The 17241-nt window shown below is 38.1% G+C and overlaps 2 protein-coding genes across 7 annotated transcripts in view; one reads left to right on the top strand and one right to left on the bottom strand.

Annotated features, from left to right (window-relative positions):
* LOC122327734 (CUGBP Elav-like family member 5) overlaps positions 1–17241 on the top strand; it is a 1183696-nt gene that overhangs the window by 320265 nt on the left and 846190 nt on the right. The gene's annotated exons all lie outside the window — the stretch shown is intronic.
* On the bottom strand, positions 2328–12451 carry mier2 (mesoderm induction early response 1, family member 2). Of its 4 annotated transcripts, none has more exons than XM_043223296.1 (13): positions 12428–12451; positions 11059–11231; positions 10826–10951; positions 10092–10212; positions 9763–9842; positions 9023–9092; positions 8707–8858; positions 8287–8368; positions 8054–8148; positions 7819–7949; positions 6618–6742; positions 6237–6357; positions 2328–4698 (listed from the first exon to the last, which is right to left on the bottom strand). In XM_043223296.1, exons 2-12 carry the CDS (start codon positions 11221–11223, stop codon positions 6278–6280), a joined length of 1227 nt encoding a protein of 408 aa, XP_043079231.1. In that variant the 5' UTR covers positions 11224–11231; positions 12428–12451; the 3' UTR covers positions 2328–4698; positions 6237–6277. The 4 variants fall into 4 exon arrangements, 3 of the variants coding, with proteins under 3 accessions (XP_043079231.1, XP_043079232.1, XP_043079233.1); XM_043223297.1 differs by lacking the exon at positions 12428–12451 and adding an exon at positions 11881–12419; XM_043223298.1 differs by lacking the exon at positions 12428–12451 and having other exon boundaries at positions 8054–8145; positions 11059–11866.

The raw sequence follows: 17241 nt of genomic DNA, 5'->3' as shown, positions 1-17241 counted from the left end.
TAGATAGATAGATAGACAGACAGACAGACAGACAGACAGACAGACAGACAGACAGATAGATAGATAGATAGATGAGACTGGATGGATAGATAGATAGATAGATAGATAGATAGATAGATAGATAGATAGATAGATAGATAGATAGATAGATAGATAGATAGATAGATAGATGAGACTGGATGGATGGATGGATGGATGGATAGATAGATAGATAGATAGATAGATAGATAGATAGATAGATAGATAGATAGATAGATAGATGAGACTGGATGGATAGATAGATAGATAGATAGATAGATAGATAGATAGATAGATAGATAGATAGATAGATAGATGAGACTGGATGGATGGATAGATAGATAGATAGATAGATAGATAGATAGATAGATAGATAGATAGATAGATAGATAGATAGATGAGACTGGATGGATGGGATAGATAGATAGATAGATAGATAGATAGATAGATAGATAGATAGATAGATAGATAGATAGATGAGACTGGATGGATAGATAGATAGATAGATAGATAGATAGATAGATAGATAGATAGATAGATAGATAGATAGATAGATGAGACTGGATGGATAGATAGAGATAGATAGATAGATAGATAGATAGATAGATAGATAGATAGATAGATAGATAGATAGATAGATAGATAGATAGATAGATGAGATGGATGGATAGATAGATAGATAGATAGATAGATAGATAGATAGATAGATAGATAGATAGATAGATAGATAGATAGATAGATAGATGAGACTGGATAGATAGATAGATAGATAGATAGATAGATAGATAGATAGATAGATAGATAGATAGATAGATAGATAGATAGATAGATAGATAGATAGTTGACTGCACAAATAGAGACAAAACGTTTAGAGGAACACCTAGCCAACTGATTTTAAACCGTTAACATGTCCGTGTAGTCTAAATGTGACACTGGCCAACAAAGCTAGTCACGAGGGTCACTTTTTTTAAACTAAGATTCTCACATCACCCGAAAGCTAATGATAAACAAGCACATGTCTATTACTCCTTCTGAGGCACTGGCCGCCGGTCCTCCAGCTCTCCCAGACAAATAACTAAATAAACACACAAACGAGGGATCTGACCTTAAAGTAGTCCTTTTTTTCTTAGCAGTCCATGCTACTAATTTAAAAATAATATTGGTCTTCACTTAAAACAACGACAATTCTGTCATAATTCGCCCACTAGTAGCTCCACACCCGTATGAATGTCTTTGTTCTGTCGAGCACAAAGACAAAACATTGCTTCAGTGCTGTTAAAATACTAAAAATACTAATGTCCCTTTGGTTCTTTTAAGTGCTTCACGGATCACGCTCTCGTGATGTGCGCGAGTACAAAAAGTAACGCCGCCGATTGACAGGTTACTGTTGAATTCAGCTCGGATGTAACGACGGATTACTTTTCATTAGGAGTACAGATACGGTCTGATGTGGATTATAGCCTGCAGAAGCTTGTGCCTCAGATCGGCTCGAGATGTGTGTGTTAATCTGTCCTCTAGTGGACACAATACGATGCTGCAGGAGTTGACAGTAATAAACCGCTTTATTAAAAAAGTCTACGTATATATATATTACATTTAATATAGACTTATTAAAAAATTGCATAAACAACTGTTCAAAGGTTTGGGGTTAGTAGGATTTATACATGTCTTTGAAAGATTTCTCTTATGCTCACCACAATACATTTATTTGATCAAAATAATAAATACATAAAAATTAAAGTTCATACTGAGTTTTATGACAATTTAAAATAGATTTGTTTTATTCTTCTGAAGTTTTATTTATTCTTGTCACAAAGCAGAATATCGCAGGAGCCTTTGCTTCATTTTTCAGCGTCACACGATCCTTTAAAAATCATTTGGCGTTTTAGAGAGATGTCTTATCATCAACATTAATAACACTGTTATCAAGAGAGATGTATTATTATCAACTGCTTATTGATATTTTAATAGATTTTTTTCCCAGTGTTCTTTGATGCATATAAAGTTTAAAGCAACAGCATTCGTCTCTCGTGGCGTTATAAATGCCCTTATTGTCGCCTTTGATGATTTTATCCTTTCTTGCTAAATATTGATTCATTTCGTACAAAAAAAGGACCTAAAATTTTTTAAAATAGATTAAATTAATAGTAGAAATAATTGAAGAGCCAGTCTGGAGGAGCTAGTTGTAATCAGTGGGGCATTCCAGCTATAAGACAGATTTTGTTTGAATTTTTTTTATTATTTACAAAATATAATAACAGGGAAAACAAATCAATATAATAGGAGCAGTAATACATAAATTGCTTAGGAAAAAAAAAAAAAAAAAAAAAAAAAAAGCCAAGGCAGTGTTTGTCTCCCTTTCGTATCTTCTGAACCTTGTGTAAACTACAGACAAAAACGTAAAGCCGACTAAACAATTAGAAAACGCATTAAAGCGTACAGGCATATGGATGATGGTGATACATGATGCTTTCGATTCATAACTAACAGGAGTCCAGTCACACGTGAGGAGATTTGACGCTGCAGAGGATTGTGGGTAGTGCTGTGGGCTTCACGCAATTTACAAACTCCCTGCAAAACCTGAGAAACTTAAACGCAGTGAATCTGCCACTTACATCCGGATTGCAATTGTTGGCGAAGCATCTGTGGAGCGTACGGTCATAAACCATTGAAAAACCCCCTTCAACACTTAGTACTGAAGTACTGACGGACCAGACCGAGAGGGAAACGATCGGAGCCCCTGAGGAACTTGTGTTTTTTTTTGTTTTTGTTTGTTTTTTTTATTGCACAAAGAGAACCTACGACGGGAAGCTAGAATATCGCAAACAAACAAAAGGACGAAGCGACTGCATTAGTAGCTCACTCGATGATATCGTCTTTGCAAATAAAACGTTTTATGCTTTAAAGAAACAGCTCACCCAAAACTGAAAGTGCATCCACCCTCAAATTTGGTCCTTCACTGGATCAGATCTTCTGGAAATGTAGCGTTACTCGACTTGCTCGCCGCTGGATGCTCTGCAGTGAATGGGTGCCGTCGGAACGAGAGTCCAAAACAGCTGATAGAAACATAATAATGCTCAAACTCGCTTTAGTCCATCAAGAAACGTCTTCAGAAGCGAGAGGCTGCGTGTTTGTAAGAAACAAAGCCATCGCTAACATGTTTATAACCTCAAACCATTCTTTAATGCAGATATTGCTTTCTATAGTGTAAAAATCATCAGAATCAGGAGAAAAATATGCACATATCAACTAAAAACACTCAAAAAAAAAACCCATACTGAAATATGTTGAACGTTTTTACTGGAGGAAGGATTATTATGGTTTATATACTGGTATTTTGTCCAGACGGTTTAAAATTAAAGGCTTTTTTGGAGTTGTTTTGATTACCATGATGTTTTTTAAATCAGCTGTTTGGACTTTCATTCTGACGGCACCCATTCACTCTAGAGCATTCATTGGTGAGCAAACGACGCGATGCTAAATTTCTCCAAATCTGCTCTGATGAACAAACAAACTAATCTTCATGGCCTGAGTCCGAGCACATTTTTAGCATATTTTCGCTTTTGGGTAAACTACTCTTTTAACAAAAAGAAATAAATGATTAAAAAAAAAAAAGAAAAAGAAAGAAAGAAAAAGTTTTGAACGTTTATAAGAGCTACATGCAATGAAAGGAGCCGTATGAATTAACTGCACAAGCAGTAAATTACTGAACAGTTACTGAAAATGAGTCCAAATATCTAAAGAAGCTTAAAATGATGTAGTTAAAAGCGCTTTCATTGCACGTAGTAGTCTTACAGAGACACCCAGCTTCCTAAAACACCCGATTACTACTTTAATAGTTTAAAAAACTAATAATAACAAATTAAATATTATGAACACCTTCTTGATTAAAAGGACTGTTTACCAAAAACTGAGATCCTATCATCATTTACTCACGCTCATGTCGTTCCAAACATGTTAAATGTTGAAGAAAGTAGTGCATAAGTTAATGGGGAAAAGGTTTGTGAAATGCACAAAGCTGCTACGTTCATGCATTTTTTGGGAGCTTGCGAGTTTTGGACCCTGTTAGATGTCATTGCACGGACAAAACGTCTTCTTTTGTGCTCCTCAGAAGAACTTCAAACATCTTTGGAATGACATAAGGCTCAGTTAATGTTGACAAAATGTTCACGTTTGGCTCAACTATCCCCCGTAATTCAGACTCTTCTTGCGCAGCCTGAAAAGCAACACCCCGACCGCAATTTCCAGGTTGAACGAGAGTCGTCACGTTTGCTCAGATCTGGAATGTTTTCCTCCGCCGCACGGGCGAGGAGCTGATGGACGAAGGTGTGCATAAGAGGCTACCGATTATCCCGAAGTCTGGGACGGGAGAGGAAGGTGAAGAGGAGTCAACCGGAAGCCTTCTTGAGGCAGCGATCTCCGAGCAAGCAGGATGTTCGGGAAAAGACCCCATTTGCAGCTGGTAAAAACCTGCTCCGAGGAGCCCTGAGTCTGTCTGAGAAGAAGGGACGGAGTGGCTACAAGGGAGAGAGGAGAAGTAAAGCTGGGTGGACGGGGAAGCCGCGTCTGATGTCTGGAGCGCTGGAGGGAGAAGAGAAAATTGGCTGAACGACTGCTGCCCCTGTGGGATAGAGCAAGATCCTGCACACAGTTCCATCTCTTCATTGTTTCGCCCAGAACCTAGAAGGAAGAACAGGTGTCAAGAAATTGGATGAATATTTAAGGGAAAGCAGAAAAACAGTTTTTGTTCCGTTGCGTTTTGGAAAGAGCTTTTTTCGAGAAGCTCCAATCGGTTTACAATTGTAGTCCTGAGTCATAACCGTTACGCAGTAACAAATACGCTTTGGTCAAATTCAGACACTTTTAACTTCATTATTTTTACCCAAAATATAACCTGCATTTAGAAGCATCTTTTATACCATTCTACAGATAACTAAAACTATAAATAAAAATTGTATTGATTGATTGATATAAAGCTAGGTTACGTTATAAATAGTGCAAATGGGAAAATCTAAAAAAAAAAAAATACTAAAATCTAATGTTAAATCTAAAACTAAAACAAAACAGCAAAATAAAAAAAAAATGATGCAATTGTAAAGTAAATGATATACTAAAGGGTATAATATCTAATATTAATTCCAGGAATACTAATTAATAAACTGCTAATTTTTCTATTTGATATTAGTACATTGCTGAAGAACACCAAAGCTGGCAACCCAAGCTAAAGTAGATTTTTACATTTTGTTTACATTGCTTACAATTGAACTAGTTTAATATTTTGTATACATAGACCGTTTTAATGAGAACAACATAAACAAATGTTAGTGCTTTTGTGGCCCTGACTTAACTTCCAGTAGACATCCTAATAAAATTAATAACAACAGCTAAGTCCATTATTTTTTTGATAACAAGCAAAATATGTTTGCTGCGTCAATCAGATGGATTTATTAAAAATGCAGATTCATTCTCTGCCAGCAGGTGGTGCACAAGAAATGGAGGTTTCCCTGGTAACGGATGTAGACAAACCAGCTCAGAGCCTGGTTTTTACACACACACACACGTTTGGAAAAAGTAAGATTTGTAACATTTCATAAAGATGTTCATTTTTTCTTATGTTCATTAAGGCTGCTTTTTTTTTAATCAAAAAAAAAAAAAAAAAAAGTAATATTGTGAAATATTTTTACCATTTAAAATAAAGGGCTTCCATTTGAATATACTTAAAGGAATAGTTCACCCAAAAATGAAAATTCTGTCATCATATCCTCACAACCAATCCCCACTATCCCCACCAATCAGGCTGATTACCAATCAATGGTGACCCAAAACAGCCTGATTACAAACTTTCTTCGTCTTTGGCAGAACAAAGATATTCATACAGGTTTTGAACTATTCTCAGTAGATGATGACAGAATTTTCATTTTTGGGTGAACTGTTTCTTTAAATAGAATTTATTTCTGTGATGCATAGCTGAATTTCCGTCAGTCATTACGTCACATGATCCTTCAGAAATTTCACAATATACATTTTTCTGTATTTTTAATCAAATAAATGCAGCCTTGATGAACATAAGAAACATCTTTAAAAAAATATAATAAATATTACTGTTTCCAAATCAGTTTAATATTTCATTCGCTATATGAAGACACAAATGATGATGGCCATGAAAATGTATAACAGGCTTGATTCATTTCCTGTCACACCTATATTTCTGTTTTTACCTGTTTGTCTGTCAGTTTTAGGCTGTCAGTGAGCAGGAAGCTCAGGGCTTTAATAGGAAGCGCGGCGTGCGTTTCCGTCGCGGACGACCATGAAACTGAGCTGCGCAATTCAGGCTGTCCTCTGCATCGCACGACCAAATGAAAGGCGACAAAACAAAAGAACACAAACACAATGGGAAAAATGTGGCAGATGGAAAAGAACAATGAAACAAATCATAACGCATTGACCATCCATCCCAAAAATCAAGAAAGAAAATGCATTTATGAACACAAACGAATGAACATAAATGAAGAAGCTGGTACCAATGGATGGCTTTAATGAACTGAATATGCATGAGGAAGGGTAAGTATAAAGTTGATCAAAGAACTAGTAAAGAGCACCTGGTTTATCTAGCTCCCCGGCTGCAGGTGGCGATGGGGGTTGGAGTTGAATGGAAGACCTACTTGGCAAACCTTGAGCGGCACCTTCCACGTCACCAGTATCTCCATCTGGCTCAGCATCCTCTCTAAGTAACATATTCATGTACCATCAGATCATTATTTAAAAAAAAAAGGAATTCTGTCAATTTTGTCCCGGTTCATTTTATCGATCATGCCGAGAAATAATAATCCGCAACATGTAGAATTGTGAAAAGTTCCAGAGGATTCGTTATATAAATAAAATTACATATTTGGAGAAATCCAGCGCTACATCTCTTGCTCACCAATGGATCCTCTGCAGCGAACGGGTGCCGTCGGAACGAGAGTTTAAACAGCTGATTAAAACGTCACAATCATCCACAGGACTGCAGTCCATCACTTAATGCCTTGTGAAGTGAAAAGCTGCATGTTTGTAAGAAATCATGAAGACATCTTGTCTGAATCGGGAGAGAAATATGCACAGATCGAGCAGCTTTTACAACCAAAACCAGTCCAAAGCCGCTTTAAATGCATGTTGGTGGAATCTAAAGCGAGAGGACAACAGGGGATAGACTTTATGAATGGAGAAAGCATTATCATGGATTATGGAATAATATTTTTACCAGAAGTTTAAAGTTAGAACGCTTTAAAAGGGATACGCTTCAAAAGGTGACTAAAAGACAGGATCGTTTTTATTTTTGGGTGAGCTACCCCTTTAATGATGGATTTGTTTCCTACAAACACACAGCAAAACACTGAATGGTGGACTGGACTGGTGTGAATTATTATGTTTTATGCTAATGATGTTTTTATCAGCTGCTCAGACTCCTTCTGACGGCACCCATTCACTGCAGAGGATCTACTGGTGAGCAACTGATGTATCTGATAGAGAAACAAACTCATCTACATCTTGGATGGCCTGGGGTTGAGTAAATCTATATATATATATATAATATATAAGATAAGCATATATACACTAAACAATTTTTAGGTGAATTATTCCTTTCATTTGCTGAAAACAACCAAAATTGTTTAAATGCCTGAAAGATACAATACAAGCAATAGCAGTGCAGAGCGATATTAGGTTGTTCATTTCAAATCGCTCTGCACTACTATTACTTGTTTAATCTACATTATGTTTTAATCGAAAAGATCCGAGCGAGCAAACAAAGAGCACACTCACGTGTTGCCGGATGGCAGATTGCACTTTTTCCGACCCAGCTTGGTGGCCTGCTGTGTGAAATACTCGTGCCGCTCCGATTTCTTCCACATGTAGTAGTACTCTACACACTCACCTACCGAGCGTGTGCGGACCTGGGTGAGACCGTCACATTAATTCAAAAAGAAAAAACAAATACTAATAATGCAATCTCTACTGGAAACCAACGGATGTTATGAGAAAGCTTATGGAGGTTTACCTTGTTGGCCTGTATGAGGTTGAAGTTCTTCCCATGGGCACGGTAACCATACTCAAAGTTACGACACTCCTCCTCACTCCAGCCACAAAGCTCTTCTGGAACATTTTTATACACTGATATTAACCTGCTGTACATCTTGGATGGATGAGTTGATTTCATTTTTGGACTGCCTACTAAATAGCGTTTGAGAACGAAAATGAAAGAAAGAAAGACTTAAACTGCAGAGGCCTTACCACTGAAAACCTTGACATTAAAGCGATATCTTCTTAGTGCCTCGTCTGCATTGAAGTTGCATTTCACTAGTTCATGTAAAGCCTACAAGAGAGATAGAATGAAAGATCACCGAAAGATCAAACGTGAACCACTAAATACAAAAAATTACAGTGAGGAGGAAAACGATGAGATCACTAGGACTTAGTGACAACGCATGCGTGTAATTTCAGGAAGTCTTAATATATAAAAATAACAAAAACAAAACTCTTCATTAATGACCTAAAAATTTTCATTAAAAGTAAACAAAAATGAGAAAAGTGAAGATTTAATAAAAACGTAATATCAATAAATACTATAAACATACAACTACCCCCCAATTCAGCCACTTCCAAATGATACGAAAAGACAACGCTAGACAGGTCTATGTGATTCAACCCGACCTGCTCATTGTCTTTGACTGCGTCTCCTGTGGTCAAAGTGTTTGTAGGTCCATCGTCACTCCCTTTTCTCTGGACTTCAAGCAAAAACTTCTCTACAGCCGGACCGGACAGCACATCCGGGGTCCACAATAACTGGTCCTCTTTTTCATAGGCTGGGGATAACAGTAACAAAACAGGTGTGGATCCCAGGGGCCTCGGCGGGTTGGTTATGCAAAACTGACCACTGAAACCACACACACACACACACACACACACACACACACACACACACACACGGAGCCAGAGTAATAGACACCAGACAAGAGAAGACACTCACCTCTTTCATTAAAAGTGTGTGTACAGAGAGAAGGAATCATAGCTTGATACTGGGGGCCGACCATTATGTCCTGATAACCAAAACATGGCACAAAAGCAGTGTTTTTAACGGTAAACTGACATTTTAAAATCATTACAAAATATTATACATTAATTTGATAGATAAGCATTAAACCATTTGGGGTCAAGATCATTTTTTGATGTGTTGTAAAGGAGAACCTTATGCTCACCCGGGCTGTTTCTTTAAATGAAAAAAATAAACCAAAAGTTTTTCTAATTTCTAATAGATTATTAAGATTAATAGATATTACAGCGATGACAATTACTCCAATCTCCAGAGTCCCACGATCCTTCATTCTAATACGCTCAATGCCTGGTGATTTATAGAAGTGCTACACTTTGACCGACGCGTCCCTGCTGAACGCAAACACGAATGAAAACCCCCGAAGATCACGTGTTCCAGCATGAAACCATTAAGAAAGTACTGGTATTTTGATTTCCTCTGCACACAAGGGCCTACTTTTAACTACGTTGTCCCACTGGGCTCTATTCTCGGACCGTTGTAATTTCGAAAAAGCGTAGATACATAAAGCCGCATAAATTGTTTACTAAAAGACGTAACTTCAAAACACATCGTTCAAAATGATTTGTCATGAAAATGCATTAAATCAATACAAAAAAAACTGATCAATGATGTAATATAAACTTAATAAACGATAACACAAATCGTTTTTTTTTTACCTTGCAGCCATCACTGGAGGGGATAGAGGTGCTTTCGGAGTCATCTTCGGAGCAGCTGACTGAAGTGTCTTTGTCATCACCTGGTAAAGAACCGTTTGAGAAAATTGAAAAATATTATAATTCACACACACTAAGATATATAACAGACAGACACGATTAAGTTCCAAACATATGTGCGGTGTGAATAAAACATCTTTAACAAAATATAAAATAAATAGCGAAGCAAACAAGCATTCATCTAGCGTTGATAAGGACTGAAACTGCTTACAAAGAGTAATTGCTCGTTTCCGGTACACTACAAAAAGTGGCAATGTAATCTGATGTTGTACCTCTTAGGTGACATTGTAAGAGGTCAGATGAATGGGACGTGACGGAGAGTGTGAGGTCATCGGCAGAGGAATGGCTGTCCACATCCTCCGCTCCTGAGAGTAGAGCTTTACCTATCTGAACCTATAAAAACATTGGTTTCATTTCCAGCTACGAAGGCAGAATTTTAGCTTTCCTAAGGAAGTGACAGGGACCGTACAGGGACAGGCGACTGGATAAGTTGCACTTACATTTATGATCGTTTTTTGGTCATTTTGAGTAGGAATCGTTTTATTGGGAATTTCACTTGTGGGCAAAAGATTTCACAATGGGTTCAGTTTGGTCCCACGAATTTGCCAATGCATTGCTGCACTTCTAAAACAATAAATTGGTCTTTTATCACGGTCTTCTGTTTTTAAAGGTCCCCGCGCCCCCCTTAGAGCGAAATCGCAATTGAACGAATAGATATGAGATGTCTGTGAAATAAAATCTCAGTTTGAGATCAAAAAATCATGGTTATGAAAAACATAACTGTATTTTGCAACACAGAAGCTTTTTCTTTACCTCTATACCGCTGTTTATTTGTGTTACAAACCTGTGCATTTAGGATCATGATAATATAATAAAATAATACTGAAGAAAAAAATACAGTTTGCAGCATAACAGACAGATGAAACTCACACATTAAAGTTACAAACGGCTGTTACTTTCTAAATAAAAGCACTTTTAATACTTTGGTTATTTCAGTGATAGCGACCTTGTCCAGTGTCATTTCAGGCAGACTGGCTGCCAGCTCATTCGGCTCCTGTTGTCGTTGCAGGACAGGATCGTGCATGTTGTACCCATAAAGTGCCAGCAGTTGCTCAAGGGGCATCTCACCACCCTGCGAAAAAGTGATCGAAACAATCCTTTTTTTTTTCCCCCATCGGTGCTAACACAAATCCAGTCCAACCTATAAACGCACAGAAAAAAAAAAAAGGTTGCACTCACTGCGTGGGATTTGGTCGCCATCTTTATCGCCTGCCTCCGCAGGGCCACCAGGCTCCCGTCCTGCTCCTCTAGGAACGTGGTTGCCCGGGGAAGGGCCTCCAGCGGCCCCGCATACCCCTGGTGGAAAATGTCTACACGACTGAGCCGTTGGTCCTTGGAGCCCATTTGCACAGCTAAAGCACGGCGAGAAAAGATCGTTCTCAATGAAATTCCTCCAATGCACAGTAATCGGTTCAAATGAAGACCAGAAAGTTGACTATATTCGCTAAAATTAATACTTTATTAATAGGTGAAAGAGCTAGAATTAACCTTTGAGCCAAATAAACCAGTATGACTGTCCGTTGCATTTCTCACTTCTTAACTTTTACAATAAAGTGCTTACGGAGTAAACCTTATGACGGGTCATGAAATTAAATATGAAACTAAATTTCACCGCAGCTACCGTAATCTCCACCTTAATCAAGTTGAACGTTTTGTCAATGACTCTTCGCCGATGTTTAGACCAATTCAAGCAATATTACATATGGTGTACACAAATTATGTTCGAAACAATGCCGCGATGTAACTCGTTCAAGAGAAGTGCTTATTCGATTATTTCTGAAAGCACCAGATCTCTCAGAACATGAGCCAGTGCACCACGGTGGACGTTTTACACCAAAATTGTTATGCTTTCAAATGTCATGATGGAACAAAATTGCCATACGTCCACCAAAAATGGCTTTATACCAATAAACTGAATATAATAATGCATGTTTACCTCCTAAACACTTCTAGATACAGCCTATTGCTCAAAGCAAAGCCTCTCAAGCGCCACAAACATACTCAAAGTGCCTTTTCTCGGGTTTCTCCTCTTTTATCGCCGCTAAACGCATTTGCGTGCGACCAAGCACAGCTTTCCTGAAGTTAGTCGCTCAGGCGCTTTCCTGTAAGTCAGTGCTGAACGTTTGCACCGCGACCCGAACCGGTGCGAGAAGGAAACAGCGGACTTTAGGGAAGTCGACGAGGCAGTGACAATATCTGAAGTTTTGAAACTTTAGAGCTGGCACCCGCGCGCGCCCGGGACACGCTTCAGCACCGGCGCTCTCGGCGCTCTCCCGTTGTTCGGAACGGCGCTCGATCCGCCGAATTAAACGCTAGCGAACGCAACGCACACGGAGACAGACAGAGCGGCGGAACGCTGAGGAGTGCTCCCATTTTAACTTCCTCCTTATTAGTGACCGTCTGTTTTCGCCGTTTTCTGGGTCGCTCGATCAGACGGGCCGGGTCCTAAGCTGCCCGTTAATGCGCGGCTGGTTGTTAAAGTGCACCGGAGCGGCTGAATCATTTAATCGTTGTGTTGTTCTTCCCCCGAGCCCCGCAGCTCACTTACCTCCGCCATTCCGATTCTGCGCAAGCGGCGGAATGCCCGGATGTTCTGTAGAACTCCTATTGAACTTACATTCTGACTAACTAACTCTCAAGATAGCCACCAAACCATCTCTAATTAATCATTTAGGATCCCATCCGCGCTCTATATGTCCGTGTTGGCTGGAAATCGATCGGTGATATTTGCGGGCAAAATGCAGGCTACTTTATTGAGTTTTAGGGGTCTAAGATGTATCAAGATGATGTATTTTTAATGTCATAAACTATGCATGAATTTGCAGATGCTTTGCTTTGTGGCCAGTGTAAAATTACACAAAAAGAGATGCTTAATTCCAGTTTGCACTTCTTGAAGATGATGTCAGTGTCAGGTCCATAATTTTAATTTAATTTTTTTTTTTTTTACAAATTCAACTGCCATGAGTCACATAGCCTATTTAGAGTGTCTATTATTAGTATATTTTTAAGACAGCCCTACCTCATTTGATTATAATATGTAGGCTAAATGCAAAACGCCGTGTCCTGCATTTAGCCTACATACTATAATCAAATGAAAAAGTTTAGGGTATAAAATTTACTATGGTTTTGAAAAGGTTTTTTTAATCTCACCAATACCAACTGATTTGATCCAAGGCTAATACGCCTGCTGTAAAATACTATTAGAATATACAGTAACTATTTTAATATATTGTTAATACATAAAACGCGCTTATTTTATTTTCTGAGGTTTCATTTAGGTTTTTTAAGCAACTGAGCATGTATTTTTATTTCATTACAATTGTGACCAGAACTAAAACTATTTGGATTGACTGATTCCTTCTTTGTTTCGTAAATATATTATTTAGATTAAATAGGAAACGCAGTTTGTTTCGAGAAGCAAAATACACATTCTCTTTAAGGAATAAGAAAGGAATTAAATGAGTTATGTTTTATATGCTGTTATTAATTTGCTTTCTTAATACTTGTCTATATGCTAACAAAACGTGTTTTTATTTTAAAAGTACAATAATGCACACGGATGTAATCAATATTCAAGATTAGAGGTGGACAACATGTACAATTCAGGAAAAGAGTATTGAAAATCCCTTCGATATCTACGATGGCCACCGCTTCGAGGAGTCCATATGATATTTAAGTAACTCAACTGAAATTCTACTTTAGCTTAACACGGATTTATTTGATCCAAAGTCTTAGCAAACAAAACCAAATCAGACTCCCTTTAGACAAGATCCTCAAATGTTAGTGCACTGCAAAGATCTCGATTCTGTACATAAGGCCTGAATTACAAAAAAGAGGAACTTGCACGTGCTCACAGACTGTCGTTGTGGCACTGGCTCCATGTGATCTGCTGAACTAATCACACATGGAGATCCGGACGAGAGAATGAAGGGGGAGTGACGAGTGTGTGTTGCTCGCAGATAAACTCTTCGTGTGTGTATCAGTGTGCGTCTATCGGTACAAGCGGGCCTTTTCGCCCTGATGTTCTGCACTCTTCCTTGCCCCGAAGCCCAATCCTAGCGACTGACAGAAACCATACTAGATCAGAAAAGTCTGCAAACACCTGCATCAGTTTCTCAGAGGATGTGGTCTGACTGAGAAGAGCTGACGAGTGATTTGCTGTGGAACAATTCGACATGTTGAGAAAAACGTACAAAAAACATTAGATTTTTGGTGCGATATATATATCTCCTTATAAGAAATTATGGATCAAAATTACATTTTTATTTATACCAGGTCCTGAAATAGATTATGAGATCTGGTGAAATTATATAAATGCTTTTTTTTGACTGTTAAACCGCAATCTTGAGATGAAGACTGACTGAGGATCATTTTAATGGAGATCAGATTTCGTCATATTTTATTTCTGTTGACTCTTGTGAGTCATTTGATCCAGAAAGCTTTGATTGGCTACAATAGGACCTGTTTGAGATCACGAAATAAGTAATTAATCACATTTGTTGCATTTTAAATTAGATTTAAACCGCCACGCTGGATCAACCAATAGTGTGCGTCGGGGGCGGAGTTATCTGTTTTCCCAACCAATAGCGGTTAGGGGGAAAACAGTCTGAGAACAGTCATTGGTGCGCATTAACAGCTAATTAATGTAGAAGAAACACACAACTGTGAGATCGAAACTTGCAAATGCTAATTTATATCTCAATTCTGACTTTATATCTCGATATTATTATATGATAAAAAACATAAACTCGCAGCTCTGAGAAGCAAAGAGAGCAATGAAGATAATGTGAGATCATTATAATGTCGAAATTATTATTATTTTTTTAAATTCCGTGGCAGAGACGGAAAAGAACTGCAAGAAAATCGAAAGGTTTTTGATGTTTGAGTTTAGGCTATGTCTCACAATTTTAGGTTTACGTCTCACAGAGCTGTTAGGACCGCAAGAATATCCCACGTTGATGGTGGCGCACAAAAATATATAACATATGTAGCAATTATCAGAAACCACCAGGGGGCAATGTCCGTGGGCTCCTAAAACCAGAAAATCCTTCACTTTGATTTTTTTTTTTTTTTCAATCTTCAAGGCAACGTGCTGAACGAACCATAATATGGTTACCATATATGAACACAAGACTTGTGCATGTTCTTCACATGAGTACTCTCCAGTTACCACTTCTCTTTAACAGTAACCCCTAGCTATCAATCGTTTTCTATTCCTATCAGCTGTTACACTGAATGCAAACATGTTGCAAATAATCCAGTTAGATGTCCCGGACAAATCAGAAATGGTTTTTGCATGATTCAGATTCTGTCTGGCTGACTTCGAATGAAACCGTTGAGATTCATCAAACTAATGAATCCTCACCTGTCAGAACTATCTCGCTTTATTAACGTGTTCTTTTCTGTGAATGTCACATCTAAAATAAGCCAAACGCGTGATTCAAAACTGATTCAGAACTTTTCCTCAGACAGTTTCGGAACTTTGATTCTTTTCGAATCCAAACATTCTGAATCAGATTCGGAATCCAACTTGAAGCTGAAGATAAACATAAAGTATGTGGAGTTTGAAAAAGTGGAGAAACAATATGAAAAAAAAACATTGCAATCATGTTGTTATATTTAAGACTGTAAAATTGTAGGCTAATAAAAAAAGATAATAAAAAAAAGCTCAATGAGAATGATCATATTCATACCACATCCATTATCAGAGCGCATATTTAGTGGTATTTTGATTCATGTATTTTACTAGTGGTTTCAGGATGTTGGAGAGCCTGTTCTGGTGAACCGAATAAAAAAAAACACGATTTAATTCCCACTAAAATGTTTAAAATAGATGTGCTGATAGTTTAAATGAATGAGCCAGGCCTAAATAAACACAAATAGTATTTCCCTCCATTTGCCAGATTGCCTGTCACAGTGAAAGCGTTGCACAGACGCTGAGATACAGATAAACTGAAAACAGTTCATTTAAGAATGTACGCACACTTTATCACTGATAGTAGGCTATAATAATATATTTTCATTGCGTGTGGTATTTAAAAATATTCATACTTAAACTTTATCAAAATTAAAATGTAGCCCGTTAGCCTGTTTTTAAAGTCTGCATTTTGACACTGACCACAAGGGGGCAACAAATATCGACTTTCCGCGCGCTTTTGACTAACGTCTGATAAACTGGCACGAAGTCATATCAGTCTTCTAAAAAAGGTTGTTCTACCTAATCCATCATTAATTTTTATCTCACGCACAGTCTCAGGCGACACAGGCGCATGTTGGCGGTCAGGTCAGCTGTTCAAAAAAATAGGATTTTGTCATCGCGGATGGAATAACCACTATTTTGTGGTCTAGTTTGTGGATGTCACAAGTTCAAGTCTAAAATAACATCTGATCCTCGGATTGTGCCCGATCGTTACGGATTTGCCATGTGACTTATTTTACAGCAGGCTTTCATTCATCGTTTTACTTGATTTATTTTTTACAATTCATTAAAGTGCACGCTTTTTACACATCACTGTACCTATAAACATATATTTCTTAGGAAAGAAAAAGGAGATGTTAATGAGATCTCTTTTTTTTTTTGCTTACGGTAAAGCGTGGACAAAAGCAGCGAGTGTTATCGTTCTCTTTCTCTCTCACATCATAAACAGGATGTTTATGCCAGAGCCGTAGAGAGTGTCTCCCTGTGGCTGATGCCAGCGTAAAGGCCGTAGACAAACGCAGCATTGATAGTCAGATAGTTCCCAGAGTAAACCGCATCCTTCGGTCTAGATTAACTGGGATTTAAACCTCTATTCTGTTTAGTTTAGAGTGGGCCGCAGGGCTGAGGCTCTTCCTGTAGCGGTAGCCGACGTGTTTTAGGATCGGATCCCAATCGCCTGTGCTTATTTCAACTGAGCCTGTGTTTCTTTTCAGAATGGCAACGCAACGTCTGAGCTCTTGCAAAAACAGGATTATCTGAGAGCAAACGTCTAACGTTATGTTGGTCGCAAATACAGACATGAACGATAACTCAAAACGTGCTATTTAGTGTTATAAGTACCCGACGGGTCATTAAACGGGCAATAAAGTGCTATATTTACCAGGGTTCAGAATATCTTGGGGGTGTACAAATTAGAAACCACCTTGCGACACGATATTCTTACAACCCCTCGAGACAATATAGCATCTAAACGCTAGCCACCTAGCGTTGTTGCATCAGGTTTTGCCAGCAAATATGTCTCCTGTTGCGACGATTTGATGCTAGTAATAATAAAACGCCTTCTAAATTGTAAATTATCATTACATTTATTGCAGTTTTTTAAATAGTTTTCTGTCAGTTTATTGTAGACTAGCTGGAGGCAGTTTTAAAGCCAGAGGTGGTAA

The sequence above is a fragment of the Puntigrus tetrazona genome, chromosome 22, assembly GCF_018831695.1.
Source record: "Puntigrus tetrazona isolate hp1 chromosome 22, ASM1883169v1, whole genome shotgun sequence".
Classification (NCBI taxonomy): domain Eukaryota; kingdom Metazoa; phylum Chordata; class Actinopteri; order Cypriniformes; family Cyprinidae; genus Puntigrus; species Puntigrus tetrazona.
The sequence above is the reverse complement of the archived record's forward strand: the minus strand, read 5'-3'. Positions and strand labels throughout refer to the sequence as shown.

Bases quoted from the DNA above. Each gene is read 5' to 3' on its own strand.
- mier2 (XM_043223296.1), bottom strand. From the start codon at position 11,223: ATGGGCTCCAAGGACCAACGGCTCAGTCGTGTAGACATTTTCCACCAG. The intron at 10,952-11,058 runs GTGAGTGCAACC...ACTTTTTCGCAG, and splicing joins TGGCGACCAAATCCCACGCA to GGTGGTGAGATGCCCCTTGA. The intron at 8,369-8,706 runs GTCGGGTTGAAT...TCTCTCTTGTAG, and splicing joins CAGTCAAAGACAATGAGCAG to GCTTTACATGAACTAGTGAA.